General features: G+C 45.1%; 1 protein-coding gene across 1 annotated transcript in view; it reads left to right on the forward strand.

Annotated features, from left to right (window-relative positions):
• Window positions 1-23,224, forward strand: part of ZSWIM2 (zinc finger SWIM-type containing 2) — a 47,409-nt gene that overhangs the window by 19,923 nt on the left and 4,262 nt on the right. The window contains exons 4-8 of the mRNA XM_038750903.1: window positions 2,783-2,993; window positions 5,700-5,951; window positions 13,540-13,624; window positions 14,963-15,084; window positions 17,886-18,039. Of these exons, the coding sequence (XP_038606831.1) occupies window positions 2,783-2,993; window positions 5,700-5,951; window positions 13,540-13,624; window positions 14,963-15,084; window positions 17,886-18,039 (824 nt within the window). The remainder of the gene's footprint in view (window positions 1-2,782; window positions 2,994-5,699; window positions 5,952-13,539; window positions 13,625-14,962; window positions 15,085-17,885; window positions 18,040-23,224) is intronic.

The following is a 23,224-nucleotide window of genomic DNA, read 5'->3' on the forward strand; positions in this document are numbered from 1 at the left end:
CTGGATAGTACCTGATCAAGGAAAAATCTCAATGATTCAGACGCTTCCTTACACCAAAGGCCTCAACTGATGACAAAGAGTGTGTAGCTCATAAAACACAGAAAAATATCAGATTTTAGTCACAGTTCCAACTATTCGTATCACTCTAAAGCCATGTTGCAGTTTTCCATTAGTATTGTTTCTTTTAATGGTAGTCCGATTGTCGAGGAATTGTCTAAAGATGTACTTTAGCCTAGATGTGATTTTTAAAAAGTTATTTCAAATGACTCAGTTTCCTTTAATAAATTAGTGTAGTACTAAAAGTTATTCCCTGTCTCCTAGATGATTGAAAATGTCTCTCTAGGAAAATAAGTAGGGTTATCTATTCATTTTGTAAATACTACTTATCCAAAGTCTCTCCCTTTTTGTAAAAAATTGTATTAAGTTCCATAGAATCGCGTGCTGCCAGAGACCTTTAGAGGTTATCGTCTGCTGGCAAGACCATATGCAAACCATCTATGATCCCTGAGATTCCTTCCTACTCTGAAAAACCTTCAGGCAACCAAGATTCCAAATCTTCTTCCATAACTCATCCCACTGTCTCACAACCTTAACCTCCTGGAAAACTTTTCCTTATATCCTAAAGCCTTTTTCATAGTAAATCGATTTCTTCCTCTGATTTAAAGGTGGAGAACTTTCTCCATTTCCTGAATGGTACTCCTTCAAATGTGTGAAGACATTTATTTTCTCTCTGACCTTGCTATTTTGACATCAGATCAGTAGATGCTGTACTATTAAACTCCTGAAGTAGACTTGATGGGAAAAATTACAAAATTAACATATTGGTTTCTCTAATGAGTTGCTGGCATTTGTGAAAATCGATGAAATGTTTCATCCACTCAGGCGTGGCCGAAGAGCCACAGATGGAAAACATACTCTTCTTAGTGTTACAGATTCAGAACGAAAAATCCTTTCAGAGGATGGCGAGCAGGCTTCCCAGGTTGGGGAGGGGAGGGAGAGAAACGGTTAGCAATGAGAAGCAGAAAGCGATTTTTTTTTTAAATGGCATTTATTAAGCGCTTACTATGTGTCAAGCACTGTTCTAAGCACCGGGGAGGTTTACAAAGGTGATCAGGTTGTCCCCTGTGGGGCTCACAGTCTTCATCCCCATTTTCCAGATGAGGTAACTGAGGCCCAGAGAAGTGAAGTGACTTGCCCAAAGTCACACAGCTGACACTTGGCGGAGCCGGCATTTGAACCCGTGACCTCTGGCTCCAAAGCCCGGGCTCTTTTCCACTGAGCCACGCAAATTTGGAAAGCGGCTGGGGGAATGAGGTTGGCCCGGGAAGGAAGACGACTTGGGAGTCAAAGGCCCTAGGTTCTAATTCCAGCTCCACCACTTCCCCGGTGTGTGACCTTGGACAAGTCACTTAACTTCTCTGTGCCTCAGTTTCCTCCTTGTCTGTAAAATGGGGATTCAGTAGCTCCCACATATCCAGCGAGCCCCATGAGGGATAAGGACTGTATCTGACTGTATGGTGGAGACTATGGTGCTGAACAAATGCCACATTTAGAGTTATTATAAGGCGGAGGGGGAAGCGTGGAAATGAGTACTGGTGATGAGCAATGAGATGTCCAGGGCAGTGACTGGTTTGGGACTGGGAATCATTCCACTTCCCGGGACCACGGCGGGGAGAGACATTACTGCTGCCACAGGCAAAGAGGCTGGAATCTGGGCACCCTGCAGCCCCCCATCACGGCCCACGTGTCTCCGTGTTTCATTTTGTCGCCTGTCTCCCCCTTCTAGACCGTGAGCCCGTTGTTGGGTAGGGACCGTCTCTCTATGTTGCCGACTTGGACTTCCCAAGCGCTCAGTACAGTGCTCTGCACACCGTAAGCGCTCAATAAATCCGACAATGAATGAACTGTGGTATTTGTTAAGCTCTTATTGCGTTCCAACCACTGTACCAATCCATCAAGCAGCGGGGCTCAGTGGAAAGAGCACGGGCTTGGGAGTCAGAGGTCGTGGGTTCAAATCCCAGCTCCGCCAATTCATTCATTCAATCGTATGTATTGAGCACTTACTGGGTGCAGAGCACCGCACTAAGCTTGGGAAGTACAAGTTGGCAACATTTAGAGATGGTCCCTACCCAACAACGGGCTCACAGTTGTCTGCTGTGTGACTTTGGGCAGGTCCCTTCACTTCTCTGTGCCTCAGTTCCCTCATCTGGAAAATGGGGATGAAGACTGTGAGCCCCACGCGGGACAACCTGCTCACCACGTATCCTCCCCAGCACTTAGAATGGTGCTTTGCACATTGTAAGCGCTTAACAAATACCATCATTATTATTATTTATTGAGCACTTACTGTATGCAGAGCACTGTACTAAGCACTTGGGAGGGTACACTGTAATAGAGTTGGTAGATATGTTCCCCACCCACAGATGATCGGGTCCCATTTTGGACTCACAGCCAAGTAGGAGGGACACTGCTGTATTGATTCTCCATTTTGTAGATGAGGGAACCGAGGCATTTAGGTGACTTACCCCAAGTCACCCAGTAGGTAAGTGGCGGAGCCGTGATTAGAACTCAGGCCCTCTGACTCTCAAACCCCTGCTCTTTCCACTAGGCCGCAAGCTGCTCGGCAGGTGGAGAAAAGCCTGTGTGGCTTAGAAGCCGCAGTTTGGCCATTCAATTTTCCTCCTGCTTCAAGAAAGCGCTAAACCCCTAGGAAGTATATTATACTATTTCCGTGTGTTTAAGGAATTGCTGGTTTTGAGGTTTTTGTTTTGTTCTGTCTGAGATGCTTCGCGTTTAGGTCTTGGGGAACGAGAGATCGATGAAATTCTGAATGGATTACATCAAGGTCAGAGAACTCAACTTGACCAATCCGCTAAAGTTCCACAAAAAGAAGAAGATGGCCAGATTAAACAGAAAACAATTGATACGCAGGATGTCTGCCCTATCTGTCAAGAAGTATTATTGGAAAAAAAGCTTCCAGTCACTTATTGCAGGTTTTTCCTTTTATGTCAGAAATTTAGGGGAGTGTATATTCTAAAATGACTTACCTTAAGCATTTGAAATACTACGATTCATTACATAAGCATGGTAGAAAGCTTTGAATACTGGGCTCAACATAGGCTCAATTGATTCTTACTCAGGGGTATAATCATTCAGTCGATAGTATTTTTAGTATTTTTGTCTCTTTTGCAGGCTCCTCCTCTGCCTCCCATCCTCTTAACTGTGGGAATTCCTCCAGGCTCACTTCTGAGTCCCCTTCCCTTCTCCATCTACAATCTTGGAAAACTCATTCACTTCCATGGCTTCACCCATCATTCCCAAATCGACCTCTCCAACCCCGATCACTCTCCTTCCCTTCAGGCTCGTATTTCCTCCTGCCTTCAGGAATCTCTACTCGGATGCCCACCAGAATCACACACTAGACGTGTCCAAAACTGAAGTCCTCATCTTCCCGCCTACACTTCGTCCTCCCTCTGACTTTCCCATCACTGTAAAAAGCACCACTATCCTCCCTTTCTCACAAGTCTGCCGTTACCTTGCTATTATCCCGGACTCATCAGACTCCTTTAACCTATCCATCCATTCTGTCACCAAATCCTGATGGTTCAACCTTCACAACATTGCTAAAATCCTTTTTTCTGGGAATTGTTAAGTGCTTACTATGTGCCGGGCACTGTTCCAAGTGCTGAGGTAGCTACATAAAATCTAAAATAATCTGATCTAAAATAATCATTGGTAAACAGATTGGACACAGTCCCTGGCCCACATGGGGTTCACGGTCCTAATCCCCATTTTACAGATGAGGTAACTGAAGCACAAAGAGACTTGCCCAAGGTCATACGGCAGACGAATGGCAAAGCTGGGACTAGAACTCAGGTCCTTCTGACTCCCAGCCCCGTCCTCTATTCACTAGGCCGTACTGCTTCTCAATCCATTCTTTCCTCTCCATCTAAACTGCTATCACCTTAAACCAAGCTTTTATCCTATCCTGCACTGGCCTCTTTCATTCAATCGTATTTATTGAGCGCTTACTGTGCGCAGAGCACTGTTCTAAGCGCTTGGGAAGTACAAGTTGGCAACATATAGAGATGGTCCCTACCCAACAACGGGCTCACAGTCTAGAAGGGGAGGTCTTTGCTGACCTCCCTGTCTCCTGTCTCTCCCCACTCTAGTCCATACTTGGCTCTGCTGTCCACATCATTTTTGTAAAAACAATTGTTCAGCCCACGTTTCCCCTCTCCTTCCAGTGGCTGCCTGTCCACCACCTCATCAAACAGAAACTCCTCACCCTAAGTTTTTAGACCACTCAATCACCTTGCCCCCTCTTATCTTACCTCACTGATTTTCTACTATATAACCTAACACATTCCTTTCCCTCTAGCAACCACTTCAAGGCACCTCGATTTCATCCATCTTGCCGCCAACCCCTTGTCTGTGTCCTGTCTCTGGCCTGGAATTCCCTCCCTCTTCGTATCCAACAGATGCTCACTCTCCCCACCTTCAAAGCCTTATTAGGCCTAAATCTCCTAAAAACAGGCCTTTTCTAACTAAATCCCTGTTGTCCTATTCCCGCTCCCTTCTGTATTCCCCTTGCACTTATATTTATACCCTTTATTTACCCCAAGCTCAGCCCCACAGTCCTTACATACACATCCGTAATCTATTTTCATGTCTGTCTCCCCCTCTGCACTGAAAGATCATTTTGGGAAGGGAATATATCTACCAACTCATATTGTACTCTCCCGAGTGCTTAGTACAGTGCTTTGCAATACGACTGATCGACTGATTGGTGCCAAGGACTTCACAATCTGATGTAGGAGAAAAACACAAAATCATTTTCAGTTAGAAGGGAAAAGGGAACTGAAAGCGTTGGATAGATACTTAAATATGCGCGAAGGTAAACTACTACTACTACTACTAATAATAATGGTATTTGTTAAGCACTTACTATGTGCAAAGCACTGTTCTAAGCGCTGGGTGGATACAAGGTGATCAGGTTGTCCCACGTGGGGCTCACAGTCCTCATCCCCATTTTCCAGATGAGGGAACTGAGGCGCAGAGAAGTGAAGTGACTTGCCCAAAGTCACACAGCTGACAATCGGTGGAGCTGGGATTTGAACCCCTGACCTCTGACTCCAAAGCCCGGGCTCTTTCCACTGAGTCACGCTGCTTCTCTAATGCCGTGCTGTTGAGCGGATACAGCTGGGGAGAAGAAAATTGATGAGATAACGCCTCCTAAAATTTGAAGAGCGCTTTGAAGTTGGCGGAGGCCTGCAGTTAGGTAGATTTGAAGGGGGAGAAAGTGCAGGGAGTTACTGTGGTGGCGAGGCGGGCCTAGGGGTTCTGTAGTTTTGTAATTTCTGAAATATTCGTCGAGACTAATTTAGCAGCGATGGGATTTCTTAAGCGCTTCCTATGTGCCAAGCGCTGTTCTAAGCGCTGATTTGATCAAAGCTCTGGTACGCACTGACGTTAGAAATGAAACCGCAGGCTTTAAGCACCAAATCTGATGCCCAGTAACTGCGGAAACACCGGACCCTCGTCAGTCCGTAATAAAAGCATAAATTCAAAAACATTTTGCAGGCCCGTAGCTGATGATGGAGTGACTGGAGAAATCAGTGTTAAGCTGCTTGGTGTTTGCTCGTGTTATTAAGTGGGAAGCCTGCCTGTCCTAATCTCGTTTTACTCACTTCCCGTAGGGACGGTTGTGGTAACAGTGTTCATATCAAATGTATGAAGATCTGGGCTGACCACCAAGGCGATTTAAAGGCCGACTCTCTGGTGAAGTGTCCTCTGTGCAGGGCAGAGTTCGCACCATTAAAGCACATTTTGGAGGAATTTAGAAACTCCAGCAAACTTGTGACAGCAGCGGAGAAAGAACCCCTGGACAAACACCTGGGAATCCCCTGTAATAACTGCAGAAGATTTCCAATTGAAGGAAAATGTTACAGGTAGGCAGATCCCTACTTGGAAGATTATTCGTTCAGTCCATTCAATCGTATTTATTGAGCGCTTACTGTGTGCAGAGCGCTGGACTAAGCTCTTGGGAAGTACAAGTCGGCAACATATAGAGACGGTCCCTACCCGACAACGGGTTCACAGTCTAGATTAGCACGGGTTTCTTTTATTTTTCATTCTAGAATTGTCCATTTCCCCAATTTTCTATTCCTAATGCCTGACACTTGGCTCTCTGGCATATGGAAATATTGCTTCTCCCCACAAAATTGATCACATAGTTATTTTCCCTAGGTTTCCTGCCTTATAAATGCCAATATGAATTCCTAGGTTTCCTCTCGACTACCTTATAAATGCCAGCGTGAAAGAACAGAATTGACTAGCTCCAATTTCTTGTTTAATCTTGGAATCTGATTTTGATCTTGTTGAGACTTTATTCTTTTGAATCAGCTAAAAAGAGGAGCAGACGGAAAAACGTTCCACAAGAGGAGGAACATTTCTACATTGTTACCTCCCTCACGCTTAGTCCGTAAGCACATGGGGGTGGAAATGTGTCTACTAATGCCGTTATACTGGACTCTCCTGAGCCCTTAGTACAATGCTCTGCACACAGTGAGCACTCCGTAATCTTGAACCATTGATTGCTACTAAGCTCTGGGGTAGAGACAAGATCATCAGGATGGACACAGCCCCGTTCCCACATAGGGCTCACTGTTAATTCCCATTTTATAGATGAGGTAACTGAGGCACAGAGAAGTTAAGTGACTTGCCCAAGGTCACATAGCAGACATGTGGAGCTGGGATTAGTGCTTCCTGGGAAAGGCAGACAGGCAGGCTTTGGGAAGCAGTGTGGCCTAGTGGAAAAAGCACTGGCCAAGGAATCAGAGGACATGAGTTTTAGTTCTGGTTTCTGCCGCTTGCTTGCTCATTACCTTGGGCAAGGCACTTAACTTCTCCGTGCCTCAGTTTCCTCAACTATAAAAATGGGGATTCAATACCTGCTCTCCTTTCTACTTCGATTGTGAGCCCCAGGAGGGGGAGGGACTGTATCCAGCCTGATTCACGGCTCTGCCACATGTCTGCTGTGTGACGTTGGGCAAGTCACAACTTCTCATAGCCTCAGTTACCTCATCTGTAAAATGGGGAGGATGACTGTGAGCCCCACGCGGGACAATGTGATCAATTTGTATCCCCCCCAGCGCTTAGAACAGTGCTTTGCGCATAGTAAGCGCTTAACAAATGCCATTATTATTATTATTATTATTATTATTATCAAGCGCTTAGTACAGTGCTCTGCACACAGTAAATGCGCAATAAATACGATTGAATGAATTGAATGAATGAATTCATTTGTATCTGCAGCGTGGCTCAGTGGAAAGAGCCTGGGCTTTGTAGTCCACGGTCACGGGTTCAAATCCCGGCTCTGCCAACTGTCAGCAGTGTGACTTTGGGCAAGTCACTTAACTTCTCTGGGCCTCAGTTACCTCATCCATAAAATGGGGATGAAGACTGTGAGCCCCCCGTGGGACAACCTGATCACCTTGTAACCTCCCCAGCGCTTAGAACAGTGCTTGGCACCTAGTAAGCGCTTAACAAATGCGCCCACTGTTGGGTAGGGACCGTCTCTATATGTTGCCAACTTGTACTTCCCAAGTGCTTAGTACAGTGCTCTGCACACAGTAAGCGCTCAATAAATACGATTGACTGATTGATCATTATCTACCCCAGCGCGTAGAACAGCATTTGGCCTGTGATAAGCTCTTCCCGAATATCATGAGTGATAAATACAATGATTACTACTTAATACTATTTCTCCGACTGTATTACTTCTGCTCTGTTACTGAGCTGTGAGTCAGCTTTTCTGAGCCAATAAAGGAACAGGGAGACAGCATCTGTTAGATGCCACTTAACATCTCTGTGCCTCAGTTACCTCACCTGTAAAATGGGGATGAAGACTGTGAGCCCCCTGTGGGACCACCTCATCACCTTGTAACCTCCCCAGCGCTTAGAACAGTGCTTTGCACATAGTAAGTGCTTAACAAATACCAGTATTATTATTATTATTATTATCTGTGATTGTTGGCAGAATTTCCAGAAGATTCTGGTCTTCCAGGCTGCCCTGGAAACTGCTCCTGTTCCCAAAGAGTATGCGACATCCCGCAGTTGTTTACGTGGCATCTTAACAATACTGAAGCAGCATGGGCTAGTGGATAGACCACCCACCAACCTAGGCGTCAGAAGGACCTGGATTCTAATCCCTTCTTCACCTCTTGTCTGCTGTGTGACCTTGGGCAAGTCACTCCAGCGCTTAGAACAGTGCCTTGCACATAGTAAGCGCTTAATAAATGCCATCATTATTATTACTTAGCTTCTCTGGGCCTCAGTGACCTCATCTGTAAAATGGGGATTAAGACTGCGAGCCCCATGTGGGACAGGGACTGCGTCTGACTCGATTAACTTGTATCTACCGTGACACTTAGTGCAGTGACTGGCATATAGTAGGCGCTTAGCAAATGCCATAAAAAAACTACATAACAGTTTGCAACATCACGTAGTGGAAAGAGCCCAGGCCTGAGAGTTAGGAAACCTGGGTTCTAATCCCAACTCTGCCACTTTTTTTTATGGTATTTGTTAAGCGCTTACTATGTGCCAGACACTGTACTAAGCACCGGGGTAGATCCAAGATAATCAGGTTGGACAGGGTCCATGACCACATGGCCCTCACATTCTTAATCTCCATTTTCAAGATGAGGTAACTGAGGCCCAAAGGAGTTAGGTGACTTGCCCAAGGTCACACGGCCAAAAAGTGGAAGATCACGGTTTGGAACCCAGGTCCTCTGACGTCCAGGCCCTTGCTCTTTCCACTAGGCCACACTGCTTCTCACTTGCCTGCTGTAAGACCTTGGCCATGTCATTTAATATCTATGCCTCAGTTTCCTCAAGTGTAAAATTTGGGGATAAAATACCCACTCTCTTTCCTGCGTGTGTGTGTGTGTGTGTGTGTGTGTGTGTGTGTGTAAAATGGTATTTGTTAAGCAGCGTGGCTCAGTGGAAAGAGCCCGGGCTTTGGAGTCATAGATCATGGGTTCGAATCCCGGCTCCGCCACATGTCTGCTGTGTGACCTTGGGTAAGTCACTTAACTTCTCTGAGCCTCAGTTCCCTCATCTGTAAAATGGGGATTAAGACTGTGAGCCCCATGTGGGACAACTTCCCCTCTGCCTTCAAACATGCCCATGTCTCTCCCATCCTAAAAAAACCCTCTCTTGACCCCACCGCACCTTCTAGTTATCGCCCATATCCCTCCTACCATTCCTTTCCAAACTCCTTGAACGAGTTGTCTACACGCGCTGCCTCGAATTCCTCAACACCAACTCTCTCCTCGACCCCCTCCAGTCTGGCTTCCGTCCCCTACATTCCACGGAAACTGCCCTCTCAAAGGTCACCAATGACCTCCTGCTTGCCAAATCCAACGGCTCATACTCTGTCCTAAGCCTCCTCAACCTCTCAGCTGCCTTCGACACTGTGGACCACTCCCTTCTCCTCAACACGCTATCCGACCTTGGCTTCACAGACTCCATCCTCTGCTGGTTCCCCTCTTATCTCTCCGGCAGTTCATTCTCAGTCTCTTTTGCAGGCTCCTCCTCCCCCTCCCGTCCTCTTACTGTGGGGGTTCCCCAAGGTTCAGTTCTCGGTCCCCTTCTGTTTCTCGATCTACACTCACTCCCTTGGTGACCTCATTCACTTCCACGGCTTCAACTATCATCTCTAGGCTAATGACACCCAGATCTCCATCTCTGCCCCTGCTCTCTCCCCCTCCCTCCAGGCTCACATCTCCTCCTGCCTTCAGGACATCTCCATCTGGATGTCTGCCCGCCACCTAAAACTCAACATGTCCAAGACTGAACTCCTTGTCTTCCCTCCCAAACCCTGCCCTCTCCCTGACTTTCCCATCTCTGTTGACGGCACTACCATCCTTCCCGTCTCACAAGCCCGCAACCTTGGTGTCATCCTCGACTCCGCTCTCTCATTCACCCCTCACATCCAAGCCGTCACCAAAACCTGCGGGTCTCGGCTCCGCAACATTGCCAAGATCCGCCCTTTCTTCTCCATCAAAACCGCTACCCTGCTCGTTAAAGCTCTCATCCTATCCCATCTGGACTACTGCATCAGCCTTCTCTCTGATCTCCCATCCTCGTGTCTCTCCCCACTTCAATCCATACTTCATGCCGCTGCCTGGATTGTCTTTGTCCAGAAACGCTCTGGGCATATTACTCCCCTCCTCAAAAATCTCCAGTGGCTACCAGTCAAGCTGCACATCAGGCAGAAACTCCTCACCCTGGGCTTCAAGGCTGTCCATCACCTCGCCCCCTCCTACCTCACCTCCCTTCTCTCCTTCTCCAGCCCAGCCCGCACCCTCCGCTCCTCCGCCGCTAATCTCCTCACCGTTAGGCCTCGTTCTCGCCTGTCCCGCCATCGACCCCCGGCCCATGTCATCCCCCGGGCCTGGAATGCCCTCCCTCTGCCCATCCGCCAAGCTAGCTCTCTTCCTCCCTTCAAGGCCCTACTGAGAGCTCACCTCCTCCAGGAGGCCTTCCCAGACTGAGCCCCTTCCTTCCTCTCCCCCTCGTCCCCCTCTCCATCCCCCCATCTTACCTCCTTCCCTTCCCCACAGCAGCTGTATATATGTATATATGTTTGTACATATTTATTTATTTATTTATTTATTTATTTTTCCTGTACATATCTATTCTATTTTGTTAGTATGTTTGGTTTTGTTCTCTGTCTCCCCCTTTTAGACTGTGAGCCCACTGTTTGGTAGGGACTGTCTCTATATGTTGCCAACTTGTACTTCCCAAGCGCTTAGTACAGTGCACTGCACACAGTAAGCGCTCAATAAATACGATTGATTGATTGATTGATTAACAACTTGATCACCTTGTATCCCCCCCAGCGCTTAGAACAGTGCTCTGCTCATAGTAAGCGCTTAACAAATGCCATTATTATTATTATTATTATTAAGCACTTACTATTCATTCAATCATTTATTGAGCACTTACTGTGTGCAGAGCACTGTACTAAGCGCTTGGGAAGTACAAGTCGGCAACATATAGAGACGGTCCCGACCCAACAACGGGCTCACAGTCTAGAGGGGGGAGACAGACAACAAAACAAAACACGTGGACAGGTGTCAAGTCAACTATGTGCCGGGCATTGTACTAAGCATTGGGGTAGCAGCATGTCTCAGTGGAAAAGAGCCCGGGCTTTGGAGTCAGAGGTCATGGATTCAAATCCCGGCTCCGCCAACTGTCACCTGTGTGACTTTGGGCAGGTCACTTAACTTCTCCGGGCCTGAGTTACCACATCTGTAAAATTGTGATTAAAATGAGGATTAAAACTGTGATCACCTTGCAACCTCCCCAGCACTTAGAACAGTGCTTTTCACAAAGTAAGTGCTTAACAAATACCATCATACAAGCTAATCAGGTTGGACAAAGGCCCTGTCCCATATGGGGCTCGCAGTCTTAATCCCCATTTTGCAAATGAGCTAATCGAGGCAAAATGAAGCGAAGTGACTTGTCCGTTGTTACCCAGCAGACAAATGGAAGAGTCAGGATTAGAACCCAGCTCCTGATACACAAGAACCAGACTCTATCCACCGCTTCTCTATATTGTCTCTACCCCAGTTCTTAGTATATTTTTTGGTAAGCTCTTAACAGATATCAAAATCATCGTTATTAACTTCACTGTTCTACTCGCAATATGGCCAACATATTCTTCCCCTAACATATAAATGTGTGAAGAGACGTCATGATGTTACTCAGTAGTTATATAATAATAATAATGATGATGGCATTTGTTAAGCGCTTACTATGTGCAAAGCACTGTTCTAAGCGCTGGGGGGATACAAGGTGATCAGGTTGTGCCACATGGGGCTCACAGTCTTCATCCCCATTTTACAGATGAGGTAACTGAGGCCCAGAGAAGTTAAGTGGCTTGCCCAAGGTCACACAGCTGACAAGTGGCGGAGCCAGGATTAGAACCCATGACCTCCGACTCCCAAGCTGATTGACAAGATGATTCCCTTACTAGGGGGGAACTGCGATCTCCCTTCATTTTTCACCTCAACGCTTGCTAAATCGAGATATATTTCAACAATACTTCTTATTGAAATATATCTTGGAAAAGCAGCCTGGCAGACTGAGTAGACTACGGGCCTGGGAAGGTCAGGGGTTCTAATCCCGGCTTTGCCGCTTGTCTGCTGGGTGACCTCCGGGCAAGTCACCTAACGCCTCTGTGCCTCAGTTACCTCATCTGTAAAATGGGGATCGAGACTGCGAGCCCCACGTGGGACAGGGACTGTGTCCAACCCGATTTGCTTGCATCCGCCCCAGTGCTTAGTACAGTGCCTGGTACTTAGGAAGTGCTTAACTAATATCACACCAACAATAATAATAACAAGGAAGCAAGTCATCACTTGAAACACGCCTAAACTTTTTCATTGAGCTGGTTATCGGCCCCATTTAAATGCATTTCGGGAGCCAAAAAAACCGAACACCCAATTACACTGGGCTGTAAGTAATCTCAAATAATCAAGTCCTACAGGCCTGTATGGCAACCCCAGCTTCTTCGGGGAGTCTTCTCCAAGGGAGGCAAATTCCTGGCCTTGAGAGTTCCTGAAGCGGTGGGCAAGTTCTGAAGTCAGGAGAAATCCCAGAGGGTCACCACACTGCCCAACCCTCTGCTGCATCATCAGACTATAACTCAGATTTCTCAGGGCTGTCCCAGTCCCAACCCTGGGATATCTCTTCAGGCCCCCAGAAATTCTTCAGAGTCGGGGGGTTTAGGCCTGACTGCCCTTCGATAGCCAGAAAAAAAGCTTTCATGTGTGTGGCTGGAGAATTTTGTCTGCTCCTGGGAAACAGTAAGTTAAAGGATTATAATTAAAGGATATCATAGTTTTGAGCACCTCCTTTGGTCAGCACATCATCTATACACTGAAGAGTCCCAGTTATTCCCTAAACCAAATTTCAGATGACAGAAAATACTCCTGTATTCATCTTCATCATCACCATGATCGTCATCATCATTTATCAATCCCTTTCTGCATCCAGAGAGCTTTGGGTACTTGGAAGCATAAAACAGTAGACTGCCCTCCCCTTGAGGATTTTCAGTATGGACATTTGGTATTTCTGAAAAACTCTATTAAAACAGACTTTCTGAGCTTTGATATGCTAGTGGTGTGGACACTGAACTCGTTTCTCTGGAGATCGCCACTGCAGGCTCCTCAGAATCACTGGAAACCAGGTTCCCCAGTGATCCTGTGATGGTTTCTTGAACTCATCCAATTACTACTCAGGTATTTGTTGCTTTTTTCCCCAGAAAGACTCAATTAGGGAATTCCCTTGGGAATGCAGTTCATGCTTTCTGTAAAATTTCTAAAGCTTCCAAAATCAATGATAACAATTTTAAGAGAATACCAGAGGTAGGCGTGCAAATTACACAAGGAATAATACGATTTTTAAAATTAGCATTTCATAAATGCCTTTGAGTCCTCCTAACTGTTTCTCTATTGATATTTTTAGGTGCACTGAATGTGCCGATTATCACTTGTGCCATGAATGTTTTAACAGTTGCTGCCATCCCTTGCATCTTTTTGTCTTTCGAAAGGTACTGAATTAAGCTGTGAGTAGTGTCAGCAGGAGGGAGGGAACAGGCCCCCTATGCTGGGAAAACCTCAAGTGCCTTCCATCTGTCTCTCCATCAGCCAGGCAGGCAGGTTTGCTGAAATGAGGGCTCTGGGGTGGAATTACTGTCTAATTTGGTGCTTGCCAGAACCCTGAGTACATCTGAGTCAACAGATAAATTTTCCTTTGTTCAATTCCCTTCAGAAATGGGTCTGAATGACCAGTCAATGCTCAAAATTTTAAAACATGAATGAAAACATCAAAAAGCATCTAGTGATTCTATGCCTACTCCTAAAGTAGCCCCGTGTTGTCTCAGTGTGGCTGGTTTGGTTAACGTAGCAACCCTGATTCATAATAATAATAATGATGGCGTTTAGTAAGTGCTTACTATGTGCAAAGCACTGTTCTAAGCACTGGGGAGGTTACAAGGTGATCAGGTTGTCCCACGGGGCGCTCACGGTATTAATCCCCATTTTACAGTTGAGGTAACTGAGGCCCAGAGAAGTGAAGTGACTTGCCCAAAGTCACACAGCTAAGTGGCAGACCTGAGATTTGAACCCATGATCTCTGACTCTAAAGCCCGGGCTCTTCCCCCTGAGCCACGCTGCTTCTCCGATTGTCTGTACAAACTTCAAAACGTGAGGGCAGTTGGTTGGATCCTCATGGAATTGAATTTCAATAGAATAATAAAATGCCACATTCGATAGTCTCTAGACTGTAAACTCATCTCTAGACTGTAAGCTCCTTGTGGGTAGGGAACATGTCTACCTGCGCTTAGAACAGTGCTTTGCACGTAGTAAGCACTTAATAAATGCCATCATTATTGTTATTACCAACTCTGCTATATTGTACTCTCCCAAGTATAGCACATTGCACACAGTAAGTGCTTAATAAATGTGATTGATTGAAAACACAAGAACAGAGAGTGATCCTCAGAGTGAACCCAATTCTTCAGCTGCCTTAATTTGCTTCCCGGTAATAATTTCGGGAATTTTGGAAGGAGCATTTACTATCTCAGATGAAAACTAGAGGTTTCCAAGGGACTTATGCATGATGCGTGAAGTAATGAACTGTTGTATAATGATTCTCTCAGAGTTCCCAACTTACGACCGAACTCAGGCATTTGGAGAATTGGTCTCTGAGATTCCCACTTTGTGGTGAGTCCCAGAGCGATGGGCCAATCACTTTAGAAAGATTGACTAGAGAAAACAGTCATCTCTTTAGTTCATTCGGTAACTACAGGTATTCTATCCAGAGTTTTTACCCCCAAATCGAATGTGTGTAAAAAAAATCGATGATGAACTGTTCTTATCCACCCCAGAAAAGGAATCAGAAGTGGAGATCACTTGAGAGAAATTCCCAATTGCCTCTTCCAGATGGAAATGGCAGAAGAACAGATCCTGAAAAATACAATGAAGAAGATATGCTACCCCTTCAAGAAAGGCAAGAGGCTTCTAAGCAGAATTCAAAATGCTCCATTTAGTTCCGAAACACCCTCATTGGACCCTCTGAATTAATCTCTTCACTTGTGGATTCATTCATTCAATCGTATTTACTGAGCGCTTACTGTGTGCAGAGCACTGTACTAAGTGCTTGGGAAGTACAAGTTGGCAACATATAGAGACGGTCCCTACCCAACAACAGGCTCACAGTCTAGAATCACCTAGTCTTATTTCAGTTAGTGATTCTCATACTTGCAATTTAGGATCGTTCCAGCAGTTCGTTTCCATTGAGAAAAGTCCCCTCCTACTTTTAAATGTGGAAGCACTTAGTACAGTGCTCTGTACACAGTAAGCACTCAATAAATATGATTGAATGATAAGGCCAAATTAGATTCCTGAAAACACTGAAAGTCTCTATATGTTGCCAACTTGTACTTCCCAAGCGCTTAGTACAGTGCTCTGCACACAGTAAGCGCTCAATAAATACGATTGAATGAATGAAAGCCCCACCATTTGATAACACCATTCTAGACTGTGAGCCCACTGTTGGGTAGGGACCGTCTTTATATGTTGCCAACTTGTACTTCCCAAGCGCTTAGTACAGTGCTCTGCACACAGTAAGCGCTCAATAAATACGATTGAATGAATGAAAGCCCCACCATTTGATAACACCATTCTAGACTGTGAGCCCACTGTTGGGTAGGGACCGTCTTTATATGTTGCCAACTTGTACTTCCCAAGTGCTTAGTACAGTGCTCTGCACACAGTAAGCGCTCAATAAATACGATTGAGTGAATGAATGAATTAATTCAATCATATTTATTGAGTGCTTACTGTGTGCAGAGCACTGTATTAAGCGCTTGGAAAGTACAATTTGGCAACAAATATCCTATTCTAACCTAAAGGTAGAAGGAAAAGTTATTTTGTGAATGCTCTTTTTTGTCTGCTCTACCATTTCTTCCTGGTGACTTGAAATTTGGCATTATTACTTTCCCTGAAAGGTTTAATTTTTAAACTCTAAGTATACTACTTAAGCTGGCTTTAAAAAACAGAGGTTTAAAAAAAAGATGAGCGTGTACCTATCCCAGTGCTTAGCACAGTTCCTGGAAAATAGAAATGCTTAGCAAATACCATAAAACAAAACAAAAAAAAAATGAGAAAATGCAAAAGCCGAAATAAGCTTGATGCTTTCAGTGCCTAAGCCCTGGGTGCAATAATAATAATAATTTTGGTATTTGTTAAGCGCTATGTGCCAAGCACTGTTCTAAGCACTGGGGAAGATACAAGGCAATCAGGTTGTCCCACATGGGGCTCACAGTCTTAATCCCCATTTTCCAGATGAGGTAATTGAGGCACAGAGAAGTTAAGTGACTTGCCCAAAGTCACACAGCTGATAAGTGACAGAGCCGGGATTAGAACCTCTGACTCCCAAGCCCGGGCTCTTTCCACTGAACCACGCTGCTTCCCTGTGGTAACTGATCACTATTATCAAGCTTTTGGGGACATATAAAAGGGGCAAAAATGTGTCACCTTTCGTTAATGGTATTTGTTAACCATTACTAAGTCCCAGGCACTGTACTAAGCACTGGGGCTCACAGTCTTAATCCCCATTTTCCAGATGAGGTCACCGAGGCACAGATAAGTGACTTGTCTAAGGTCACACACAGCCGACACGTGGTGGAGGTGGGATTAGAACCCAGGTCCTCTGACTCCAAGGGTCATGCTCCTTTCACTGGGTCGGGCTGCTTCTCAAAGTGTCTTCAAAGTGGAGAAGACATTTGACCTAAATTTACCCCTTTATTTTTTTTTTCAGGTCTGTCCGCTCTTTCCCCACCGTCTTTTAAACTGACTCCTCCGTTGGTCGGGAAATTTCTGATTCGATTCATTCAGTCGTATTTATTGAGCACTTACCCTGGGCAGAGCACTATACTCAGTTCTGGGGAAAGTACGATATAGCCATAAAGAGATAAAATCCCTGCCCTCAGCGAGCGGCGTGGCTCAGTGGAAAGAGCCCGGGCTTTGGAGTCAGAGGTCATGGGTTCAAATCCCAACCCTGCCAATTGTCAGCTGTGTGACTTTGGGCAAGTCACTTCACTTCTCTGTGCCCCAGTTACCTGATCTGTAAAATGGGGATTAAGACTGTGAGCCCCATGTGGGACAAACTGATCACCTTGTAACCTCCCCAGTGCTTCAAACAGTGCTTTGCACATAGTAAGCGCTTAATAAATGTCATTAAAAAAAGTGCTTTGCGCATAGTAAGCGCTTAACAAATACCATCATTATTATTATTATTATTAGAGGGGGGAGAGAATGTGCACGGTGTCAGTGTCCTGACACCTCTCTCCAGGGTTTATCACAATGCTCAGCACAGTGTGCGTCCTGGACAGACGTTATATATAAAAAGGGGTGAATAATAATAATAATAATGGCATTTGTTAAGCGCTTACTATGTGCCGAGCATTGTTCTAAGCGTTGACATCATACACAGAAATGGATAAGTTAAGTTTACTGTGGGCAGGGGATGTGTCTGCCAACTCATAGTCTCTCAAGGACTTAGTTCAGTGGTCTGCACAAAGTAAGAGCTCAATAAATACCACTGATGATGATGGTGATGATGACCACTCATTCTTCAGCTTTAAAGCCAGACCAAAAAGTTTCAGAATGAAGGAATAATAATAATTCTTACAGAACCAGGAGGGTTTTCTACTTTGCCATTTGGGTGCATTGGACACAGACCATTCTTTCCGAAATACCGGCTGAAATCCAAGTTCACTTCTCAATACCCATTTCTTTATCATCCAGGCCCAGTTGCACCCCAAAGCACGTTATTAAGATATTGCCGCTCATTCCAGTCACGAAGAACAGTAAGCTGCTCTCCCCAGGACTCCAGTGTCGACTCTGCTTGAAGAGTTTTTGCCCTGGTCAAGATGTCAGATTCCTGCCGTGCAATCACAAGGTAAAGACAACTCGGTGTTGGAAAGTATTTTAGTCGTCACGCTTTGTTTGAGGACAGCACGCTTTCGCACTGCCCAGTCTCCATTCATTCAATCGTATTTATTGAGCGCTTACTGTGTGCAGAGCACTGTACTAAGCGCTTACAGTGATGAAAGCAATCATGGGTAAATAACCTATTTCCTCCTTGGAATTTTGCAGATGATTACAGGATTGTGATGGTTGGTTTTACCATTAGCAGTGCTCATTTTATTAATAATAATAATAATAATGGCATTTGTTAAGTGCTTACTATGTGCAAAGCACTGTTTGAAGCACTGCAGGGGATATAAGGTGATCAGCTTGCCCCACGTGGGGCTCACAGTCTTTATCCCCATTTTACAGATGAGGTCACTGAGGCTCAGAGAAGTGAAGTGACTTCCCCAAGGTCACCCAGCAGACATTTGGCAGAGCTGGGATTAGAACCCATGATCTCTGGCTCCCAAGCCCGTGCTCTTTCCACTGAGCCACGCTGCTTCATTTTGCATAATGAAGCTTGCTGCAGAGGTCGGAAGTGTTGGCGATATCTCCTAACCCATTGCCACAGGGTACAGTGGAAACTATCATGTTTAGTTTTTTGTTTATGGTATACGTTAAGCACTTACTGTGCACCTGGCACTGTACTAAGTGCTCGATTAGACACAAGCTAATTCATTCATTCATTCACTCATTCAATCGTATTTATTGAGCGCTTACTGTGTGCAGACCACTGTACTAAGCGCTTGGGAAGTACAAGTTGGCAACAGATAGAGACAGTCCCTACCGAACAATGAGAAGCAGCATGGCTCAGTGGAAAGAGCCCGGGCTTTGGAGTCAGAGGCCATGGGTTCAAATCCCAGCTCTGCCAATTGTCAGCTGTGTGACTTTGGGCAAGTCACTTAACTTTCCTGTGCCTCAGTTACCTCATCTGTAAAATGGGGATTAAGACTGTAAGCCCCCCGTGGGACAACCTGATCACCTTGTAACCTCCCCAGCACTTAGAACAGTGCTTTGCACATAGTAAGCGCCTAACAAATACCATTATTATTATTAATATTTTATTATTAATGGGCTCACAGTCTAGAAGGCGGAGACACACAACAAAACATGTGGACAGGTGTCACATCATCAGAATAAATACAAGTAAATCTAGATACGCATCATTAACAAAATAAATAGAATAGCAAATATGTACAAGTAAAATAAATAGTGTAATAGATCTGTACAAAACCAGATTGGACACAGTCCGTGTCCCACGGGGCTTCCAAGCTTAATCCCCATTTTATAGATAGTGTAACCGAGGCCCAGAGACACCAAGCGGCTTGCCCAAGATCACACAGCAGATAAGTGGCAGAACTGAGATTAGAGTCCAGATCCTTCTGACGCCCACAATCGCACTCTATCACAAGGCCACGTTGCTTTTCATGTAACTGTCGACTCTGTTGCCCGAGGAGAAAGAGTGGGGAGACCTTTTCCTCTGATTCTTGCCTCCAGGAGGCCTTCCCTGCTTAATCTCTCATATCTCCCACACGGCTTCACGAATGGTGGCAGGCCAGTACTGGTTTTGCATCGGAACGACTCTCAAGGAAATGATGACTTTAATTTGGAGAGAAAATGAATGACTGCTTGATAACGTTGCTTCTAGATCCAAGTGGCTCCTATTAGCGTCACCAGTTACCCCGCAAGTGTGACCTTCTCTGATGATCAATCAATCATATTTATTGAGCGCTTACTGTGTGCAGAGCACTGTACTAAGCGCTTGGGAAGTACAAGTTGGCAACATGTACAGACAGTCCCTACCCAACAGTGGGCTGATGATGGCAAGGAGCGCTTCTGTGAAGGCTAAGATGATGCTATTAAAGCAATATAAGATAAGATTCTTAGTCTAGATGACTTTAAATCTCGGGTTGGTGGAGTTTCCAGCCCAGGTTGATATCTGAGGCGGGCATAGTAAAGCAAACACCAAGAACACTCATCTCCTTAATAGGTATACAAGAGAAGCAGCGTGGCTCAGTGGAAAGAGCCCGGGCTTTGGAGTCAGAGGTCATAGGTCCAAATCCTGACTCCTCCAACTGTCCGCTGTGTGACTTTGGGCCAGTCACTTAACTTCTCTGGGCCTCAGTTACCTCATCTGTAAAATTGGGATTGACTGTGAGCCCCCCGTGGGACAACCTGATCACCTTGTAACCTCCCCAGCGCTTAGAACAGTGCTTTGCACATAGTAAGCACTTAATAAATGCCATTATTATTATTATTATTATTAATCAGTTGATTATCCCACGCGCTATGTTCCAGATGGCAGCAAAACACAAATGTACATGGATATTTTTATGCTTCCATCGTTTGTATTTAATAGCTTAAGTGCTTAGTACAGTGCTCTGCACACAGCGCTTAATAAATACCACTGACTGATTGATTAAGTGTTATCGTACACCAACACAATGGATTCACATATTCATCCCTGATCCCGTCCTTCCTTACACCTTTGCAGCGGGAGAAACAGAAACATCGGCAGACTTCCAGTCCCCTCCCACACTGGACAAGCACGCAGCCTCACCACAGGGCTTCTTCAAGCCATTCTTGGCCTCTGATTCCAGATAGTAATAATAATAATAATAGTATTTATTAAGTGCTTACTAGGTGCCAAGTACTGTTCTAAGCACTGATGGAACCTCTGCTCCTCTAGCCACAATCCCACATTACTTTCATTTGATTTTGTGTGGATTTGTCCTGGATGGTGTTGGAACGTTTTTACTGTTCCATCTCTCCGCTTACGTGTCCGTTCACTGTCCCATCTCTCCTCTGTTATTCTTAAATTGTAAGCCCCTTGTGGGCCAGGAATTGTGTCGATGTATAGTCTTTCTCAGAACTTAGTACTAAGCTTTGGATTCAGTTAAATGCTTAAAAAAATACGATTGCTATTGCTAGAGAAACATCCTCTGTCCTATGGCTAGCAGGCAGAATTGAGCAGGCATCGGGTCTCTGCCATTACAGGCCAGCAACAAAAGTGCTCAACATGTGAGTTTTGGCTCTGGCTACAGTGTACTTGGAGATAGCCAACAGAATGGATCAGACTCGTGACTTCCAACAGTACAGATCTTGAGAGACTTCTTGGTTACCCTTCAAGGATGCCGTAATCAACGTGTTTGCTGATGCTCTTTGGCTTTGCTGAGAAAGAGCATCCAGATTGGTGTGATGGAAGCAGTAGTGATATCAGGCCAATCAACCACCTCATTTATTGGGTGCCAAGCCTTATGCCAGGTCTGCCCTGGCAGTCTAAACTCAGACTCTTTTGTTACTTCAATCAATCAATCGTATTTATTGAGCACTTACTGTGTGCAGAGCACTGTACTAAGCGCTTGGGAAGTACAGGTTGGCAACACATAGAGACAGTCCCTACCCAACACTGGGCTCACAGTCTAAAAGACGAGTCCAAAGACGTCTTCAGTCCAAAGACTAGTTGAGACAGGCAAGGAGCATCAGCATTTTAAAATAGGATCCTGGTGGTTAAATAACTTTCTGAGATGAAACTTATTTTGTAATCCCTGAAGGTAAATTTTATCCCTCCCTGAGGTTCCTCACCCCACCACCTCGCTTGTTGGCATAAAGGCTCTGCCGTGAAGCCACCAGGCTGCAGGTACAAACACAAAGCCAGTTCCCAGAGCCTCACATTTTATGAGCCCAGTGCTGTGCTAGTCACCGTTATTTTTTCAGTCACTGTGCTATCTGTTAAGCGCTTACTATGTATCAAGCTCTGTTATTATTAGTAAGACTAGTATTATCGTCAGAAACAGAACTCTGTTTATTTTACTTGTACATATTTACTATTCTATTTATTTTGTCAATGTTGTGCATATAGCTATAATTCCATTTGTTCTGACGATTTTGACACCCGTCTACATGTTTTGTTGTCTGTCTCCCCCTTCTAGACTGTGAGCCCGTTGTTGGGTAGGGACTGTCTCTATATGTCGCCAACTTGAACTTCCCAAGTGCTTAGTACAGTGCTCTGCACACAGTAAGCGCTCAATAAATATGATTGAATGAATCAGGAAACATCTCCAAACCATCCTAACCAGTATTGAACACGGTTCAACAGCAGGAACTGTGCAGCAGAGAAATAATACCAGTACACTGAGCAAGTCAAAACCATCCTAACCAGTATCGAACACAGTTCAACAGCAGGAACTGTGCAGCAGAGAAATAATACCAGTACACTGAGCAAGTCAAAACCATCCTAACCAGTATCAAACACGGTTCAACAGCAGGAACTCTGCAGCAGAGAAATACCAGAACACAAAGCAAGTCAAAACCATCCTAACCAGTATCGAACATGGTTCAACAGCAGGAACTGTGCAGCAGAGAAATAATACCAGTACAATGAGCAAGTCAAAACCATCCTAACCAGTATCAAACATGGTTCAACAGCAGGAACTCTGCAGCAGAGAAATACCAGTACACTAAGAAAGTCAAAACCATCCTAACCAGTATCGACACGGTTCAACAGCAGGAACTGCACAGCAGAGAAATAATACCAGTACACTGAGCAAGTCAAAACCATCCTAACCGGTATCAAACATGGTTCAACAGCAGGAACTCTGCAGCAGAGAAATACCAGTACACTAAGCAAGTCAAAACCATCCTAACCAGTATCAAACACGGTTCAACAGCAGGAGCTGTGCAGCAGAGAAATAATACCAGTACAATGAACAAGTCAAAACCATCCTAACCAGTATCAAACACGGTTCAACAGCAGGAACTGTGCAGCAGAGAAATACCAATACAGTAAGCAAGTCAAAACCATTCTAACCAGTATTGAACATGGTTCAACAGCAGGAACTGTGCAGCAGAGAAATACCAGTACACTAAGCAAGTCAAAACCATCCTAACCGGTATCAAACATGGTTCAACAGCAGGAACTCTGCAGCGGAGAAATACCAGGACACTGAGCAAGTCAAAACCATCCTCACCAGTATCGAACATGGTTCAATAGCAGGAACTGTGCATCAGAGAAATACCAGTACACTGAGCAAGTCAAAACCATCCTAACCAGTATCAAACACAGTTCAACAGCAGGAACTCTGTAGCAGAGAAATACCAGTACACTAAGCAAGTGATCTAAATGAGACAGAATCAGATAAGGAAGAAGAGGTGGATGGTGAAACCTGAGACAC

Source organism: Tachyglossus aculeatus, chromosome 9 (genome assembly GCF_015852505.1).
Source record: "Tachyglossus aculeatus isolate mTacAcu1 chromosome 9, mTacAcu1.pri, whole genome shotgun sequence".
Lineage (NCBI taxonomy): Eukaryota > Metazoa > Chordata > Mammalia > Monotremata > Tachyglossidae > Tachyglossus > Tachyglossus aculeatus.